The sequence below is a fragment of the Ranitomeya imitator genome, chromosome 4 (genome assembly GCF_032444005.1).
Source record: "Ranitomeya imitator isolate aRanImi1 chromosome 4, aRanImi1.pri, whole genome shotgun sequence".
NCBI lineage: Eukaryota > Metazoa > Chordata > Amphibia > Anura > Dendrobatidae > Ranitomeya > Ranitomeya imitator.
In genome coordinates, this window is record NC_091285.1 from 137,585,774 (window position 1) to 137,605,572 (window position 19,799).

The 19,799-nt window shown below is 46.5% G+C and overlaps 2 protein-coding genes across 2 annotated transcripts; one reads left to right on the forward strand and one right to left on the reverse strand.

The window, feature by feature from the left end:
• The first annotated feature begins 13,507 nt into the window (after window positions 1-13,507).
• On the forward strand, window positions 13,508-15,678 carry LOC138675583 (uncharacterized). The gene is made up of 6 exons (XM_069763949.1): window positions 13,508-13,698; window positions 13,781-13,855; window positions 13,984-14,100; window positions 14,191-14,392; window positions 14,486-14,645; window positions 14,751-15,678. Exons 1-6 carry the CDS (start codon window positions 13,654-13,656, stop codon window positions 15,664-15,666), a joined length of 1,515 nt encoding a protein of 504 aa, XP_069620050.1. The 5' UTR covers window positions 13,508-13,653; the 3' UTR covers window positions 15,667-15,678.
• Window positions 15,679-15,718: 40 nt separating this feature from the next.
• LOC138675584 (uncharacterized) lies at window positions 15,719-17,888 on the reverse strand. Its single transcript, XM_069763950.1, has 2 exons — window positions 17,218-17,888; window positions 15,719-16,896 (listed from the first exon to the last, which is right to left on the reverse strand). Exons 1-2 carry the CDS (start codon window positions 17,571-17,573, stop codon window positions 16,014-16,016), a joined length of 1,239 nt encoding a protein of 412 aa, XP_069620051.1. The 5' UTR covers window positions 17,574-17,888; the 3' UTR covers window positions 15,719-16,013.
• Window positions 17,889-19,799: the final 1,911 nt, after the last annotated feature.

The window sequence follows — 19,799 nt, forward strand, 5'->3', positions numbered from 1 at the left end:
TTCAGGTCTCTCCAGAGATGCTCAATTGGGTTTAGGTCAGGGCTCTGGCTGGGCCAGTCAAGAATAGTCACAGAGTTGTTCTGAAGCCACTCCTTTGTTATTTTAGCTGTGTGCTTAGGGTCATTGTCTTGTTGGAAGGTGAACCTTCGGACAAGTCTGAAGTCAAGAGCACTCTGGATGAGGTTTTCATCGAGGATATCTCTGTACTTGGCCGCATTCATGTTTCCTTCAATGACAACCATTCGTACTGTCCCTGCAGCTGAAAAATACCCCCATAGCATGATGCTGCCACCACCATGTTTCACTGCTGGGATTGTATTGGGCAGGTGATGAGCAGTGCCTTGATTTCTCCACATATATTGCTTAGAATTATCACCAAAAAGATGTATCTTCGTCTCATCAGACCAGAGAATCTTATGTCTCAGTCTTGGAGTCCTTCATGTGTTTTTTTTTAGCAAACTCTATGGGGGCTTTCATATGTCTTGCACTGAGGAGAGGCTTCTGTCGGGACACTATGCCATAAAGGCCCAACTGATGGTTGGCTGCATTGATAGTTGACTTTGAGGAACTTTCTCCCATCTGCCTACTGCATCTCTGGAGCTCAGCAACAGTGCTCTTGGGGTTCTTCTTTACCTCTCTCACCAAGGCTCTTCCCCCAAAATTGCTCAGTTTGGCTGGATGGCCAGGTCTAGGAAGACTTCTGGTGATCCCAAACTTCTTCCATGTAAGGATTATGGAGGCCACTGTGCTCTTAGGAACTCTGAGTACTGCAGAAATTCTGTCTCTGATCTCCTTGGCCAGTTCCTTTGACCTCATGATTCTCATTTGCTCTGGCATGCACTGTGAGCTGTGAGGATCACAAGGAAATGGACAGCGTCTGAATACTTATGACCATGTGATATTTCAGTTTTTCTTTTTTATTACATTTTCAAAAACTTCTATATTTCTGATTTTTTTGTCAGTCAAGATAGGGGTGCAGAGTGTACATTAATGTGAAAAAATGAACTTTTTTGAATTTACCAAATGGCTGCAATAAAGCAAACAGTGAAAAACTTAAAGGGTTGTGCTTGCCAACAAGGGTTTTGCCACCAAGTATTAAGTCTTTTTTGCCAGAGGGATCAAATACTTATTTCTCACTGCAAAATGCAAATACATTTACAGTAGAGACCAAAAGTTTGGACATACCTTCTCATTTAAAGATTTTTCTGTATTTTCATGACTATGAAAATTGTACATTCACACTGAAGGCCAGCGTCGGACTGGAGCACCTTGGGCCCACCAGAGAAAATCATTCTTGGGGCCCACTATGTAGCTACATAGAAATAGATACAAGACCACCAATTGTGCGGTAAAAAGCGCTAATATCAGGGTATAATATATGGTAGTTCACGTCTTAATAATGTAGCAAGGGTTGGGGTAGCCCCCTCACAGAATATAATGTAGTCCTCTGAGAGAATGCAGTTCCACCACAGAATATAATGCAGCCCCCCATAAAGTATACTGTAGCCCCCCATAATATAATGTAGTACCCTGAGTATAATGCAGTCCCCCCACAGAATGTAATGTAGCCCCCAAGGGTCGTATTTAGATTTTCTGCTGCCCTAGGCACTTTTAGTGCTGCCTCCCCCTTTGGTGAGTATGACACTATCGGCAGTGACTTTGGCAAGAATCGCTGATGTGAAAGTCGCCTTTTGCAGCAGATCGGGCAGTTTTTCTGCATCTGCCGCGTAACGGATCACTTACAGCAACACTGCATTCGGCCTCATTCATTCCCTATGGGATTTGCGGCACTTGCCGTGATCTGGCAAATGCGGTACCATACCTCCCAACTTTTCAAGAAGGGAAGGAGGTATAAAGTTTGCGGCGCGCGTAGTGCACCGCGGCAAATTTTAGGCCACGCCTCTGACTACACCCATTTCACAACTAGTCACACCCATATCCACGTCCCAACCACAGCCATTTAGCACTGCTGATCACACTGTTTCATATACAATAATTATAAACAAAAAGAAATATGGCCACACATAATATCCACACATGATGCTCCATCTATATATATATAATTGTCTAAGGGTTTTTCCGTCTGTCTGTCTGTCTGTCTTTCTGTCTGTCTGTCTTTCTGTCTGTCTGTCTGTCTGTCCTGGAAATCCCGGCTCTCTGATTGGTGGAGGCCGCCAGGCCTCGACCAATCAGAGACCGGCACAGCATCGACGTAGAAATCCCGCGTCTCTGATTGGTCGAGGCCGCCAGGCCTCGACCAATCAGCAACGGGCACAGCGACGATGTTGTCATAAAGGACGTAGAAATCCCGCGTCTGATTGGTCGAGGCCGCCAGGCCTCGACCAATCAGCAACAGGCACAGCGACGATGATGTCATAAAGGACGTAGACATCTCACGTTTCTGATTCAGCGACGGGCACAGTATCGACGTAGATGTCATAATGGTTGCCATGGCGATGATGATGTCATAAAGGTTGCCTCGACCAATCAGCGACGGGCACAGTGTGCCGCAAATTCTGGAATCATCATTGTCCATATACTACGGGGACATGCATATTCTAGAATACCCGATGCGTTAGAATCGGGCCACAATCTAGTCTATATATATAATTGCCTAAAGGTTTTTCCGTCTGTCTGTCTTTCTGTCTGTCTGTCTTTCTGTCTGTCTGTCTGTCTGTCCTGGAAATCCCGCGTCTCTGATTGGTCGAGGCTGCCAGCCTCAACCAATCAGAGACCAGCACAGCATCGATGTAGAAATCCCGCGTCTCTGATTGGTCGAGGCCGCCAGGCCTCGACCAATCAGCAACGGGCACAGCGACGATGATGTCATAAAGGACGTAGACATCCCGCGTCTCTGATTGGTCGAGGCCGCCAGGCCTCAACCAATCAGCAACGGGCACAGCGACGATGATGTCATAATGGTTGCCATGGCGACGATGATGTCATAAAGGTTGCCTCGACCAATCAGCGACGGGCACAGTCTGCCGCGAATTCTGGAATCATCATTGTCTATATACTACGGGGACATGCATATTCTAGAATACCCGATGCGTTAGAATCGGGCCACAATCTAGTACTGTATAATGGCCACACACAGTTCTCCATACTGTATAATGGCCACACACAGTTCTCCATACTGTATAATGGCCACACATGATGCTCAATACTGTATAATGGCCACACATGATGCTCCATAATGTATAATGGCCACACATGATGCTCAATACTGTATAATGATCCCACATGATGCTCCATACTGTATAATGGCCACACATAGCTCCATCTATATATATAATTGTCTAAGGGTTTTTCCGTCTGTCTGTCTGTCTGTCTTTCTGTCTGTCTGTCTGTCTGTCTGTCCTGGAAATCCCGGCTCTCTGATTGGTCGAGGCCGCCAGGCCTCGACCAATCAGAGACCGGCACAGCATCGACGTAGAAATCCCGCGTCTCTGATTGGTCGAGGCCGCCAGGCTTCGACCAATCAGCAACGGGCACAGCGACGATGATGTCATAAAGGACGTAGAAATCCCGCGTCTGATTGGTCAAGGCCGCCAGGCCTCGACCAATCAGCAACGGGCACAGCGACGATGTCATAAAGGACGTAGACATCTCACGTTTCTGATTCAGCGACGGGCACAGTATCGACGTAGATGTCATAATGGTTGCCATGGCGACGATGATGTCATAAAGGTTGCCTCGACCAATCAGCGACGGGCACAGTGTGCCGCGAATTCTGGAATCATCATTGTCCATATACTTCGGGGACATGCATATTCTAGAATACCCGATATAAGGAGCAGGATGGGGAGGAGCTAGAGGACAAGCTCCACCCTCCTACATAGAATCTCATCAGTACCATCTGTCATCTCCCATATAAGGAGCAGGATGGGGAGGAGCTAGAGGCCAAGCTCCACCCTCCTCCATAGAATCTCATCAGCATCAGCTGTCATCTCCCATATAAGGAGCAGGATGGGGAGGAGCTAGAGGCCAAGCTCCACCCTCCTCCATAGAATCTCATCAGTACCAGCTGTCATCTCCCATATAAGGCGCAGGATGGGGAGGAGCTAGAGGCCAAGCTCCACCCTCCTCCATAGAATCTCATCAGTACCAGCTGTCATCTCCCATATAAGGAGCAGGATGGGGAGGAGCTAGAGGACAAGCTCCACCCTCCTACATAGAATCTCATCAGTACCATCTGTCATCTCCCATATAAGGAGCAGGATGGGGAGGAGCTAGAGGCCAAGCTCCACCCTCCTCCATAGAATCTCATCAGCATCAGCTGTCATCTCCTTTCTCAGTATCTTTGTTCACTGAATATAGATTTTACCAGTGAATTGAGAATTTAGAGAATGACAGAAAGAAGCAAATTAATCGGATAAGATTTATTACACAGTTTTTTATTTATTTGAGCATCACTGATTTATTTTTGATGAAATAAAAAAAAAAAGTTTGATCCCACATGATGCTCCATACTGTATAATGGCCACACATAGCTCCATCTATATATATAATTGTCTAAGGGTTTTTCCGTCTGTCTGTCTGTCTGTCTTTCTGTCTTTCTGTCTGTCTGTCTGTCCTGGAAATCCCGGCTCTCTGATTGGTGGAGGCCGCAAGGCCTCGACCAATCAGAGACCGGAACAGCATCGACGTAGAAATCCCGCGTCTCTGATTGGTCGAGGCCGCCAGGCCTCGACCAATCAGCAACGGGCACAGCGACGATGATGTCATAAAGGACGTAGAAATCCCGCGTCTGATTGGTCGAGGTCGCCAGGCCTCGACCAATCAGCAACGGGCACAGCGACGATGATGTCATAAAGGACGTAGACATCTCACGTTTCTGATTCAGCGACGGGCACAGTATCGACGTAGATGTCATAATGGTTGCCATGGCGACGATGATGTCATAAAGGTTGCCTCGACCAATCAGCGACGGGCACAGTGTGCCGCGAATTCTGGAATCATCATTGTCCATATACTACGGGGACATGCATATTCTAGAATACCCGATGCGTTAGAATCGGGCCACAATCTAGTACTGTATAATGGCCACACAGTGCTCCATACTGTATAATGATCCCACATGATGTTCCATACTGTATAATGGTCACACATAGCGCTCCATACTGTATAATGGCCACAAATGATACTCCATACTGTATGACGGTCACACATGATGCTCAATTTTGTATAACGGCCACGCACAGTTCTCCATACTGTATAATGATCCCACATGATGCTCAATACTGTATAATGACCCCCCCCCCCTCGGGTATGCATGGAGGTTCATATCCCCCCTTCCTGTATGCATGTCTCATATTCCCCCTCCTGTATGCATGGCTCTGGTTCATATTCCCCCCCCCCCCCGAATGCATGGCTCATATTCCCCCCTCCTGAATGCATGGCTCTGGCTCATATTCCCCCCCCCCAATGCACGGCTCATATTCGCCCCTCCTGTATGCATGGCTCTGGCCCGCTCCCGCTCTGCTATACCTCTGGCCAGTTCTGCTTTGAACCTTGTGACAGATCGAGCACTGCTACAACACTAGGTAATTCTGCTATACCTCTGGTCAGTGCTGCTTTGAACCTTATGACAAATCCAGCTCTGCTACACCGCTGAGATAATCACCAGTACCTCTTACTATTTCCACTTTTAACCTCACAACAAATCCAGCAATGCTGGCTAACCACTCAAACCTTGTGACAAACCCAGCTTTGCTACAACACTGGATAGCTCTGCCATACTGTTGGCCAGTTCTAGCCTAGAACTTGTAACAAAGTCAGCTCATCTACAACCTTGGGTAACTCTCCTATACTGGTAGCAAGTTCTATCCTTGGTGACAAATACAGCTCAGTTTCAACATTGGTCAGTACTGGCTTAGACCTTGTGACAAACCTAGCTCTGCTACAACATTGGCTAACTTCTAAAAAGCTGGTCAGTCTCCCCCCATCCCTCACACTCACCTGACCGGCATCACCTGTCCAACACACCGCGCGGCTGCCCCGACATCCCTCTGCCTCTGTCCCGACTCCCGGCGCAGCACCTTCCTCCTGCGTGAGCGGTCAAGTGATACCGCTCATTAAGGTCATGAATATGCACATATTCATGACCTTAATGAGCGGTACCACGTGACCGATCATTCAGGAGGAGCTGCAGATGCCGAGACCAGGCATCGCTGGAGCCGGGTCAGGTGAGTATCGTCTTCAAGGAGGGTGGGTGGGAGGGAGGTAGGCGAGCGCGGGGGGCCCCTGGAGCAGTGGGGGCCCTGGAGCAGTGGGGCCCTGGAGCAGTGCCTGGGCCCACCGGAGATTCCTCCGGTTCTCCAGTGGGCCAGTCCGAGCCTGCTGAAGGCATCAAAACTATGAATTAACACATGTGGAATTATATACTTAATGCAAAAGTGTGAAACAACTGAAACTATGTCTTATATTCTAGGTTCTTGAAAGTAGCCACCTTGTGCTTTGATGACTGCTTTGCACACTCTTGGCATTCTCTTGATTAGCTTCAAGAGGTAGTCACCGGGAACGATCTTCCAACAATCTTGAAGGAGTTCCCAGAGATGCTTAGCACTTGTTGGGCCTTTTGCCTTCACTCTGCTGTCCAGCTCACCCCAAACCATCTCGATTGGGTCCAGGTCTGGTGACTGTGAAGGCCAGGTCATCTGGCGTAGCACCCCATCACTCTCCTTATTGGTCAGATAGCCCTTACACAGCCTGGAGGTGTGTTTGGGGTCATTGTCCTGTTGAAAAATAAAAGATGGTCCAACTAAACGCAAACAGGATGGAATAGCATGACGCTGAAAGATGCTGTGGTAGCCATGCTGGTTCAGTATGCCTTCAATTTTGAATAAATCCCCAACAGTGTCACCAGAAAAGCACCCCCACACCATCACACCTCCTCCTCCATGCTTCACCGTGGGAACCAGACATGTAGAGTCCATCCGTTCACCTTTTCTGCGTCACACAAAGACACGGTGGTTGGAACCAAAGATCTCAAATTTGGACTCATCAGACCAAAGCACAGATTTCCACTGGTCTAATGTCCATTCCTTGTGTTCTCTAGCCCAAACAAGTCTCTTCTGCTTGTTGCCTGTCCTTAGCAGTGGTTTCCTAGCAGCTATTTTACCATGAAGGCCTGCTGCACAAAGTCGCCTCTTAACAGTTGTTGTAGAGATGTGTCTGCTGCTAGAACTCTGTGTGGCATTTACCTGGTCTCTAATCTGAGCTGCTGTTAACCTGCGATTTCTGAGGATGGTGACTCGGATAAACTTATCCTCAGAAGCAGAGGTGACTCTTGGTCTTCCTTTCCTGGGGCGGTCCTCATGTGAGCCAGTTTCTTTGTAGCGTTTGATGGTTTTTGCACCTGCATTTGGGGACACTTTCAAAGTTTTCCCAATTTTTCGGACTCACTGACCATCATTTCTTAAAGTAATGATGGCCACTCGTTTTTCTTTACTTACCGTATATACTCGAGTATAAGCCGAGGTTTTCAGCCCAAATTTTTGGGCTGAAAGTGCCCCTCTCGGCTTATACTCGAGTCACGGTGGGCGGCAGGGGCGGCGGGTGAGGGGGAGAGGGCGCTGAGGCATACTCACCTAGTCCCAGCGATCCTGGCGCTCCCCGCCTATCCCACGGTCTTCTGTGCTGCAGCTTCTTCCCCTCTTCAGCGGTCACGTGGGACTGCTCATTAGAGAAATGAATATTCATTTCTCTAATCAGCGGTGCCAGTGACCGCTGATAGAGGAAGAGGCTGCAGCACAGAAGACCGTGGGACAGGCGGGGAGCGTCAGGATCGCTGGGACTAGGTAAGTATGTCAAATTTACCTGTCCCCGTTCCAGCCGCCGGGCGCCGCTCCATCTTCCGTCTATCTGTGCTCTGACTGATCAGGCAGAGGGCGCCGCGCACACTATATGCGTCATCGCGCCCTCTGCCTGATCAGTCAGAGCGGAGAGACGCCGGGACCGGACGCCGGAACGAGACGCCGGGAGCTGCAATCAAGAGAGGTGAGTATGGCTTTTTTTTTATTGCAGCAGCAGCAGCAGCGGCACAGATTTATGTGGAGCATCTATGGGGAAATATGAACGGTGCAGAGCACTATATGGGGCACAGCTATGGGGCAATCATGAACGGTGCAGAGCACTATATGGCACAGCTATGGGGAAATATGAACGGTGCAGAGCACTATATGGCACAGCTATGGGGAAATATGAACGGTGCAGAGCACTATATGGCAGAGCTATGGGGCAATATGAACGGTGCAGAGCACTATATGGCACAGCTATGGGGCAGTATGAATGGTGCAAAGCACTATATGGGGCACAGATATGGGGCAATATGAACGGTGCAGAGCACTATATGGCACAGATATGGGGAAATAATGAACGGTGCAGAGCACTATATGGCACAGCTATGGGGAAATAATGAACGGTGCAGAGCATATATGGGGCACAGATATGGGGCAATATGAACAGTGCAGAGCACTATATGGCACAGATATGGGGAAATAATGAACGGTGCAGAGCACTATATGGCACAGCTATGGGGAAATATGAACGGTGCAGAGCACTATATGGCACAGCTATGGGGAAATAATGAACGGTGCAGAGCACTATATGGCACAGCTATGGGGAAATAATGAACGGTGCAGAGCACTATATGGCACAGCTATGGGGAAATATGAACGGTGCACAGCACTATATGGCAAAGATATGGGGCAATATGAACGGTGCAGAGCACTATATGGCACAGAGATGGGGAAATAATGAACGGTGCAGAGCACTATATGGCACAGATATGGGGAAATATGAACGGTGCAGGGCACTATATGGCACAGATATGGGGAAATAATGAACGGTGCAGAGCACTATATGGCACAGCTATGGGGAAATAATGAACGGTGCAGAGCACTATATGGCACAGCTATGGGGAAATAATGATCTATTTTTATTTTTGAAATTCACCGGTAAATGCTGCATTTCCACCCTAGGCTTATACTCGAGTCTATAAGTTTTCCCAGTTTTTTTGTGGCAAAATTAGGGGGGTCGGCTTATACTCGGGTTGGCTTATACTCGAGTATATACGGTAGCTACTTTTTTCTTGCCATAATACAAATTCTACAGTCTATTCAGTAGGAATATCAGCTGTGTATCCACCAGACTTCTGCACAACACAACTAATGGTCCCAACACGATTTATAAGGCAAGAAATCACACTTATTAAACCTGACATGGCACACCTGTGAAGTGAAAACCATTCCTGTTGACTACCTCTTGAAGATCATCAAAAGAATGCCAAGAGTGTGCAAAGCAGTCATCAAAGCAAAAGGTGGCTACTTTGAAGAACCTAGAATATAAGACATATTTTCAGTTGTTTCACACTTTTTTGTTAAGCATATAATTCCACATATGTTAATTTATAGTTTTGATGCCTTCAGTGTGAATGTACAATTTTCATAGTCATGAAAATACAGAAAAATCTTTAAATGAGAAGGTGTGTCCAAACTTTTGGTCTGTACTCTATATAATTTATACAATTTCATTTTCTTGATTTTATTTTTGATATTCTATCTCTCAATGTTAAAATTAACCTACCCTTAAAATTATAGACTGTTCACGTCTTTGTCAGTGGGCAAACTTACAAAATCAGCAAGGGATGATTATAAAGCCCATCCATTTTACGCAGCATCAACGCTCATCATGGGAACGTAGTTTTACCGAGCACACCAATCAGGATTCTCCAGTTCTAGCATCAGGCAGTCATATGATCGCAAGTATTCGGTTTTAATACTTCCGACAATTTTCCAACTAGATGTGTCCGGCCTCGCTCAATTTGCCTGTATTGAGCTCACCTAGTTGGCACAAAAATGCATGTATGGAAATTGCTTAGGCTACTTTCACACTAGCGTTAACTGCAATACGTTAAAATGCGTCGTTTTGCAGAAAAAACGTATGCAGCAAAATATTTTGCTGCATACGTTTTTTCCCCATAGACTTGTATTGGCGACGTATTGCGACGGATTTGCATTCGTCGGTATACGTCTTTCGACGGATGCGTCGAAAAGAGGCGACACGTCGTCTGGAAAAAAGAAGATTGTAACGTTTTTTGTCTCCGCCAATAAAACGTGTCTCGGCGCATTCGTCGGCATGCGTCTTTTGCTAGAATGAAAGTCTATGAGCGACGGATGCGTCGAGACACGTCGTACGACGCAATGCAGCGCTGCAATACGTTTTTTTCTACTGAGCATGCTCAGAAACAGGTGTTTTTATCTAAATGGCCAGACATCCCCAAATCTATATAAACCTGGTCTGGGCCTTCAACCCCCACATATGCCAGCAAGACTCAGAGAGAAGAAGAAGCAGCCTCCAGCCAGCCGGACACCAAGAGCCCAGCCTGGACACCAAGAGCCCAGCCGGACCCCAAGAGCCCAGCCTGGACCCCAAGAGCCCTGCCGGACACCAAGAGCACAGCCTGGACACCAAGAGCCCAGCCGGACCCCAAGAGCCCAGCCTGGACCCCAAGAGCCCTGCCGGACACCAAGAGCCCAGCCGGACCCCAAGAGCCCAGCCTGGACCCCAAGAGCCCTGCCGGACACCAAGAGCCCAGCCGGACACCAAGAGCCCAGCCTGGCAGCAAGGACCAGACACACTACAACAGTGTGAGTATATTGCCATTTGTGTGTGTGTGTGTGTGCGCATTTGTGTATGACGTACTGACTATAGCAAGAGCTTATAAAACCTGAATCCAACCTGAGGCCTGCCGTCATCCTGCAACAGCCATTGCCATGCTACAGTCCAGATCCACCGTGAGGCCTGCCACTGTGAAGATATCAAGCTCCAGCCGGAGGACTGATGGCCGTGTGTGTGTGTGTGTGTGGGTGTGTGTGTTTATTTTTGTACTGCTGTGTGCTTTTGTATGTATGTGTTCACGTGCCTGCACCTTATTATGCCTTCGTCAATATTGCGACTGTTCATGTGTTATGCTTGCGTTATGACTCGGCTTGCAGGTATGTTTGTGTGCGTCTTGTTGGTTGCATGTGCATTTGTCAATGCCATATTGGTTAATATTGATTTGTGATGTATTTACTAATTAAGGTACCGTCACACTGAGTGACGCTGCAGCAATACCGACAATAATCCGGATCACTGCAGCGTCGCTGTTTGGTCGCTGGAGAGCTGTTACACAGACAGCTCTCCAGCAACCAACGATGCCAGTAACCAGGGTAAACATGGGGTTACTAAGTGCATAGCCGCGCTTAGTAACCCGATGTTTACCATGGTTACCAGCGTAAAAAAACAAACAATACATACTTACATTCAGCTGTCTGTCCCCTGCCGTCTGGTTCCTGCACTGAATGCTGGCCGTAAAGTGAAAGCAGAGCACAGCCACAGCGGTGAGTCATCGCTGTGTGACTCACCGCTGTGCTGTGCTTTCACTTTCACTTTCCGGCCAGCAGTCAGTGCAGGAACCAGACGGCAGGGGACAGACAGCTGAATGTAAGTATGTAGTGTTTGTTTTTTTACGCTGGTAACCAGGGTAAACATCGGGTTACTAAGCGCGGCCCTGCGCTTAGTTACCCGATGTTTACCCTGGTTACCAGCAAAGACATCGCTGAATCGGTGTCACACACGCCGATTCAGCGATGTCTGCGGGGAGTCCAGCGACCAAATAAAGTTCTGGACTTTATTCCCCGACCAGCGACATCACAGCAGGGGCCTGATCGCTGCTGCGTGTCACACTGGACGATATCGCTAGTGAGGACGCTGCAACGTCACAGATCGCTAGCGATATCGTCTAGTGTGACAGTACCTTTAGTATAGTGTTTTGTGCACCTTTTTTTTTTTTTTTGTTTATTAAAATGGATGTATTATTGCAAAGTCTAATGGTCTGCAGCTTGAGGTTATATTTTTTTTTTTTAAATTTACTTAACCATTCCCATTCGATGTACTTGTATTTTAAAATAAAGAGCATTTCTGCTCCATTGTGATTTAAAAAAAAAAAAAAAAGAAAAAAATTATATATTAATAAAATGTTTCTTAAAAAATTGTCCGTAGTATAATTTCTTAAAGGTAAATTTAAATCAGGTGTATGTACCAATGGTTACACATGCAATACAGAGTTGTTTGAGTGGTCATTTTTTAATAAAGGTTATCCTTTGAAATTTTATTTCGGGGAGGTAATTGTTTTTTTTTTTAAAACATAAAAATATTTTTAAAAGGTGTCTCACAGTTTACCTTTTTTTGTTTTTGGGACATGGAAAAGAATGGTATAACGTGCACCAGTTTGTGGGTTTGGGTGTTCACATATTTTTCTCATTTTAACATGGTGTTTAGTGGTAAACATTACCTATTTCTGCTTTGGTCTAACTTTCAATCCATTATACTTATTATATTGCAGATAGAGTAGGGACCACACTGACCGGCATAAGCCACCTGGACCACAGCCACCTGGCCCACATCCAGAAAATCTGAAAAGTAAGTTTTGAAGACCCCAAATCTGCTACTTCAATGTGTAGAGCAGATTGCAAGTGTCTTTTAACTTACAGACCTACCAGGACCACAGCCACCTGGACCACAGCCACCTGGACCACAGCCACCTTGACCACAGCCACCTGGCCCACATCCAGAAAATCTGAAAAGTAAGTTTTGAAGACCCCAAATCTGCTACTTCAATGTGTAGAGCAGATTGCAAGTGTCTTTTAACTTACAGACCTACCAGGACCACAGCCACCTGGACCACAGCCACCTGGACCACAGCCACCTTGACCACAGCCACCTGGCCCACATCCAGAAAATCTGAAAAGTAAGTTTTGAAGACCCCAAATCTGCTACTTCAATGTGTAGAGCAGATTGCAAGTGTCTTTTAACTTACAGACCTACCAGGACCACAGCCACCTGGACCACAGCCACCTGGACCACAGCCACCTTGACCACAGCCACCTGGACCACAGCCACCTGGACCACAGCCACCTTGACCACAGCCACCTTGACCACAGCCACCTGGACCACAGCCACCTGGACCACAGCCACCTGGCCCACATCCAGAAAATCTGAAAAGTAAGTTTTGAAGACCCCAAATCTGCTACTTCAATGTGTAGAGCAGATTGCAAGTGTCTTTTAACTTACAGACCTACCAGGACCACAGCCACCTGGACCACAGCCACCTGGACCACAGCCACCTTGACCACAGCCACCTGGACCACAGCCACCTGGACCACAGCCACCTTGACCACAGCCACCTTGACCACAGCCACCTGGACCACAGCCACCTGGACCACAGCCACCTGGCCCACATCCAGAAAATCTGAAAAGTAAGTTTTGAAGACCCCAAATCTGCTACTTCAATGTGTAGAGCAGATTGCAAGTGTCTTTTAACTTACAGACCTACCAGGACCACAGCCACCTGGACCACAGCCACCTTGACCACAGCCACCTGGACCACAGCCACCTGGACCACAGCCACCTTGACCACAGCCACCTTGACCACAGCCACCTGGACCACAGCCACCTGGACCACAGCCACCTGGCCCACATCCAGAAAATCTGAAAAGTAAGTTTTGAAGACCCCAAATCTGCTACTTCAATGTGTAGAGCAGATTGCAAGTGTCTTTTAACTTACAGACCTACCAGGACCACAGCCACCTGGACCACAGCCACACAATGTCCTCTTCCGGCAGCCCTCCTCCACAGCAACAGCAGGTATCGGTAAGTAAAAAAAATTTTTTTGTTTTTTTTTTTAAATTTACATCATTTTGAGTCACTACATGCATTTATTATGTTTAAACAGGAATCAGAATCCGATGAGGAGCTGTCGGAAGGGACCGAGACGGGTGGAGACATCGAAGTGGAGGAGGAACCAAGTGTAAGTAGTGGTGAAACACTTGCTTCACACATCACACTGCACCGTACACAAAACAGAATTTCATATATAACGTAACACACAAAACATATACATACATTAAAGCTAATTTTTTTTATCCTTTATTTCAGTCTCCTGCTGCTGCTGCTGCTGCTGCTGCTGCTGGTGCTGCTGAACGTCCAGCACAGCATGAAGGTTCTCCCAGGCGCTCCCAGAGTCGGCGGACTCGACGCCGCGGTCGGCCATCAGTGAGTCGGTTTTTTGTGGGGCTTCAATTGTTAATTTTTTGCTTTCAGTCTACTAATTTTTAATTCTTTCTTTTTTTTTTGTTCTAACAGGCTTCACAGTGTGCTCCCGAATACGATTCAGATATCGATATTGAAGCCCTCATCGAGGAGGTTCGTGAACGGGAGCCACTGTGGAACATGGCTGACCGCAGGCATGCTGATACCAGTGTCACCCGTCGGCTCTGGTTGGAAGTATGCCGGAACATCTTTGCGAGGTGGGAGGACCTTCTTCCACAGCAGCAGAGCAAACTATGTAAGTATTCACTTTTCAGTGATGTTTTGAGCTGAATGTAATGTCTTGCATTTACGAATATTTTTTTTTTTTTCTTCATTCCTGTCTTCACAGGTACCAAGGTTAGGAAGCGGTGGCGGTCATTGAGGGATCGCTTTAAGAGGGAGTTTAACGAGGAGATGCAGGCCCCGAGTGGCTCAGCAGCAAGGAAGAAGAGGAGGTACAGATATGGCACGAACCTCTCCTTCCTGAGGGAAACCATGCTGAGTAGAGTGTAAGTATTCAACATCACAGTAAGAACCTGTCTAATCACAAAACTTTTGTTTCAGTCCGGCCTTTTTCATATCAATATATTAACTTATTTTTTTTTCTTTCACAGCACCTACTCCAGCCACCGTGCGCCTGCATCTACCTCTGCACCCTCTGAAGCGATCCCTCCTGAGTCCGCCACCGGGGACCACGTCGGTAGGCCCCACACCTCTCACCCCTCTGTCCCCTCCACTTCATCCGCCTCTACCAGTGGAGTGCAGCCTTCCTTACTCGCATCTGATGGTCAACAGATAGCGTTCCCTTTACCCCACCCCTCTGACCCTGCCACCTCTACACCACCGGTAGGTTCATGGCGGCAGCGTCAGAGGGGTCAGGAAAGGAGCTATGCTCCTGAGTTCTTGCATCTAAATGCAGGCTTCCAAAATTCATTTAAAATTTTGGGAGAACAAGTGACTGCTGGTTTCAGCATGATGCAATCACGCATGAGTGAAAACCAACATGAAATCAGCAGTCGCTTGGATAGACTGCATTTAGATGTAAGTCAAGCTCCAGCCAATCTTTTTTTTCAGTCTATGCTCAGGAGCATGGAAAAGCTTTCTTTTGATCAGCAGATGCGGGTAATGAATAGCTGCCATAACGCTCTGCTGAAGGTAATTAACGAACCCCAATCTACCCCCACACCTCCCCACACATCCCAGTCCCAATTTCAACACCATGCCCCACAATATCACCGCCAGTCCCAATATCCACATCACTCTCAATATCAACATCACTACCAATACCCAACCCGGCCCACAACCCAAATGTATTCACCCGTGTTTTCTTCATCTTTGCCCAGCTTTCCCTCCCCAGTAAGTTTTCCACCTACCCCAACACAACACCCCTCTGGTCAGCCTCCTGTTTTCCCCCCCCCTTCCACTACAGACGCAACAGGTAGGGTTTCCCCAATCCCACCTACCGACGTGGTCCAACCTTCCAGCCCCTCCTCCCATAGTTACTCCACCCAACAATACCAGGATCTGTGAACCTGGAATGTACTTGTACATAGTTTTTTTTTGCCAAAAAAAGAAAGGTTCTTTAAATTACCAAAAAAAAAATTGTGTGGGAAAATTACCCACAAAAAATATATTTTTTGAAATAAACATAATTCTGGTTTACAATCTACTGTGTGTGTGTGTTCATTAATTAAGGTAAATATGAAAGGTTAAGTGAAAAGAAACACCAGACGTTTTCAAGGTTTAACAAAATGGTTTTATATTATATTAGCAAGCAAACCACACACACTCTTTTTTTGTTTTTTTTTTTTTTTTTTTTTGTGGCAGTTGCTACCAAAAAATTTTGGAAAAAAAAAAGAAAAAAAATTAAAAAAAAGTCACACAATTATGTCTTGCCATGGAATCCGCCCAACAGGTGACAAAAAATATTCAGCAAACTGTTCCCTCATCCTAGTAACAGAACCGGTGGAGCGAACAGAGGCACTTCGGTAATCCCACAAGGATGTCTCCAATTGTTCGTCATCCAAGGTAACGGGCTCCTTTGAAATAACAAAATTATGGAGCACCACACATGCCTTGACAACATCGTCTACAGTTTTTGTATCCAGTTTTATTGCCGTCAGCAGAACTCTCCACTTTGCTGTCAAAATACCGAAAGAGCACTCTACCACTCTTCTTGCTCTGGTAAGACGGTAATTAAATACCCGCTTGGTGCGGTGTAATTCACGGCTGCTGTATGGTTTCAGTAGGTGCGGCGACAGTTGAAAGGCTTCATCACCTACACACACATAGGGCAAGGCTGGTTCACTGGTTCCTGGGAGCGGTCTTGCTGGCGGGAAATTGTATGTATCTCCATACAGGCAGCGACCCATCGGAGAGTTTTTAAACACTTGGGAGTCGTTGGACCGGCCATACGCTCCTATATTCACAGCAAGGAATCGGCAGTTGGCGTCAGCAATAGCCATGAGTACAATTGAGAAGTATTTTTTATAGTTATAGTACTCTGATCCTGTTCCTGCCGGTTTTGCAATCCTAATGTGTTTGCCGTCCACAGCACCAACACAATTTGGAAAATTACACATTCGCTCAAATTGTTCGGAACTTCTCATCCAGATTTCCATTGTTGGTTGTGGGATATACTCCAGCTGTAAAGTGTCCCAAATCGCACGACATGTGTCCTTCACAATTCCGCCAATAGTGGAAATCCCCAGCCGGAATTGGAAATGGAGTGAAGTCAAAGACTCACCCGTAGCTAGGAAGCTGCAGGGAAAAATAAAAAAAAAATGTAAAAAAAAATTGCACAGACCATCAACCAAGAAAAACAAGTGGAATGGCCTCAAATAAACCAACAAATTACATGCTACAGTAAATGCGGCGCAATGTGTCAGCGCAGTATTCTCTGCAGCATGTAATAACATTCAATATGACCAATGACACAAGAAAAAAAAACAAGTGGAATGGCCTCACATAAACCAACAAATGACATGCTACAGTAAATGCGGCGCAATGTGTCAGCGCAGTATTCTCTGCAGCATGTACTCACATTCAATATGAGCAATGACATAAAGAAAAAATGCTTACCGCAGTGTCACCATGAGCCGCTCCGCCGGTGTGATGGCAAGCCTCATCCTTGTGTCCTGCCTTTGGATGACATCCTCTATTTTTCCAACCAAATAATCGAAATGTTCCATCCTCATCCGTACATAACTAAAGAATTTTTGGGGGTTGCACCGCAACTCCAGATAGAGAGTGGACTGGACACCCCTGGTCATCCGCAGCTCATTGATTGGATGTATCCAGAATTGTCGCCTTCTCCGTTGCATCATCCGTCTTTCTGCTGCCGCCTCCTTCTCCCGCACTATGATATCCAGGCGATTCGTCTCAAATATAACTTCAGTAACCAAACTCGAAATCCTCCCAATTACACCATCCATCATTGCCACTAAACTAAAACCCTCAAAGATGTGCTGTAAATACAGTCAGTATATAGATTTCCCTAGTTTCCAGTAGCCAATCAAATTTTGGTGCCTCCCATTTTAAAAACGGATCCGTCGTAAAAACGTATGCAACGGATGGAAAAAACGTATGCAACGCATCCAGCATTTCAACGGAACCGTTTATCGGATTTGCGACGGTTTTGCGACGGATCCGTCGAAATGCTGTATTCGTTGCATACGTTTTGCAGTTTTTTGACGCATCCGTTTTTTCGGGAAAAAGACGTTTTTGGGACGGTTTGCAGTTAACGCTAGTGTGAAAGTAGCCTTACTAGCAGTTGCGCACCCACCTACCCGTGGCGTCGGAGAATCCTGACAACTCAGAGGCGTAATCAGTGCCAGCAGGACACCCGAGTATAAGCGTTTACTCCTTTGAAACCCCTTCCCGGCCCTCTAGTCATTTTGTTTTGGGGTCAACAGAAACATGATCTTTTCACCCCCAATTTTTTATTTTCCCAAGAGTAGCAAAACAAATTGGACCCCAAAAGTTGTTGTGCAATTTGTCCTGAGTATGTCGATACCCCGTATGTGGGGGTAAACCTCTGTTTGGGTGCACAGTGGAGCTCAGAAGGGAAGGAGCGCCATTTGACTTTTTCAACACAGAATTCCCTGGAATTGAGATCGGACACCATGTCGCGTTTGGAGAGCTGCTGATGTGCCTAAACAGTGGAAACCCCCCACATGTGACCCCATTTTGGAAACTAGACCCCCTAAGGAACTTATCTAGGTGTGTGATCAACACTTTGAACCCCCAAGTGCTTCACACAAGTTTATAACGTATAGCCGAAAAAATTAAAAATCATTTTTTTTTTCACAAAAATGATCTTTTCACCCCCAATTTTTTATTTTCCCAAGGGTAGCAAGGGAAATTGGACCCCAATAGTTGTTGTGCAATTTGTCCTGAGTATGTCAATACCCCGTATGTGGGGGTAAACCTCTGTTTGGGCGCACTGCGGAGCTCCGAAGGGAAGGAGTGCCGTTTGACTTTTCAAGCTCTTAATTGTGAGAGCGGACGCCATTTTGGGTTTGTAGATGTTCCTAACAGCAGAAACCCCGACAAGTGACCCCATTTTTGAAACTACACCCCCTAAGGAACTTATGTACAGTCATGGCCAAAAGTATTGCCACCCCTGCAATTCTGTCAGATAATACTCAGTTTCTTCCTGAAAATGATTGCAATCACAAATTCTTTGGTATTATTATCTTCATTTAATTTGTCTTAAATGAAAAAACACAAAAGAGAATGAAGCAAAAAGCAAAACTTTGATCATTTCACACAAAACTCCAAAAATGAGCCAGACAAAAGTATTGGCACCCTCAGCCTAATACTTGGTTGCACAACCTTTAGCCAAAATTACTGCGACCAACCGCTTCCGGTAACCATCAATGAGTTTCTTACAATGCTCTGCTGGAATTTTAGACCATTTTTCTTTGGCAAACTGCTCCAGGTCCCTGATATTTGAAGGGTGCCTTCTCCAAACTGCCATTTTTAGATCTCTCCACAGGTGGTCTATGGGAATCAGGTCTGGACTCATTGCTGGCCACCTTAGAAGTCTCCAGTGCTTTCTCTCAAACCATTTTCTAGTGCTTTTTGAAGTGTGTTTTGGGTCATTGTCCTGCTGGAAGACCCATGACCTCTGAGGGAGACCCAGCTTTCTCTCACTGGGCCCTACAATATGCTGCAAAATTTGTTGGTAGTCTTCAGACTTCATAATGCCATGCACACGGTCAAGCAGTCCAGTGCCAGAGGCAGCAAAGCAACCCCAAAACATCAGGGAACCTCCGCCATGTTTGACTGTAGGGACCGTGTTCTTTTCTTTGAATGACTCTTTTTTTCTCCTGTAAACTCTATGTTGATGCCTTTGCCCAAAAAGCTCTACTTTTGTCTCATCTGACCAGAGAACATTCTTCCAAAACGTTTTAGGCTTTTTCAGGTAAATTTTGGCAAACTCCAGCCTGGCTTTTTTATGTCTCGGGGTAAGAAGTGGGGTCTTCCTGGGTCTCTTACCATACAGTCCCTTTTCATTCAGATGCCGACAGATAGTACGGGTTGACACTGTTGTACCCTCGGACTGCAGGGCAGCTTGAACTTGTTTGGATGTTAGTCGCGGTTCTTTATCCAACATCCGCACAATCTTACGTTGAAATCTCTTGTCAATTTTTCTTTTC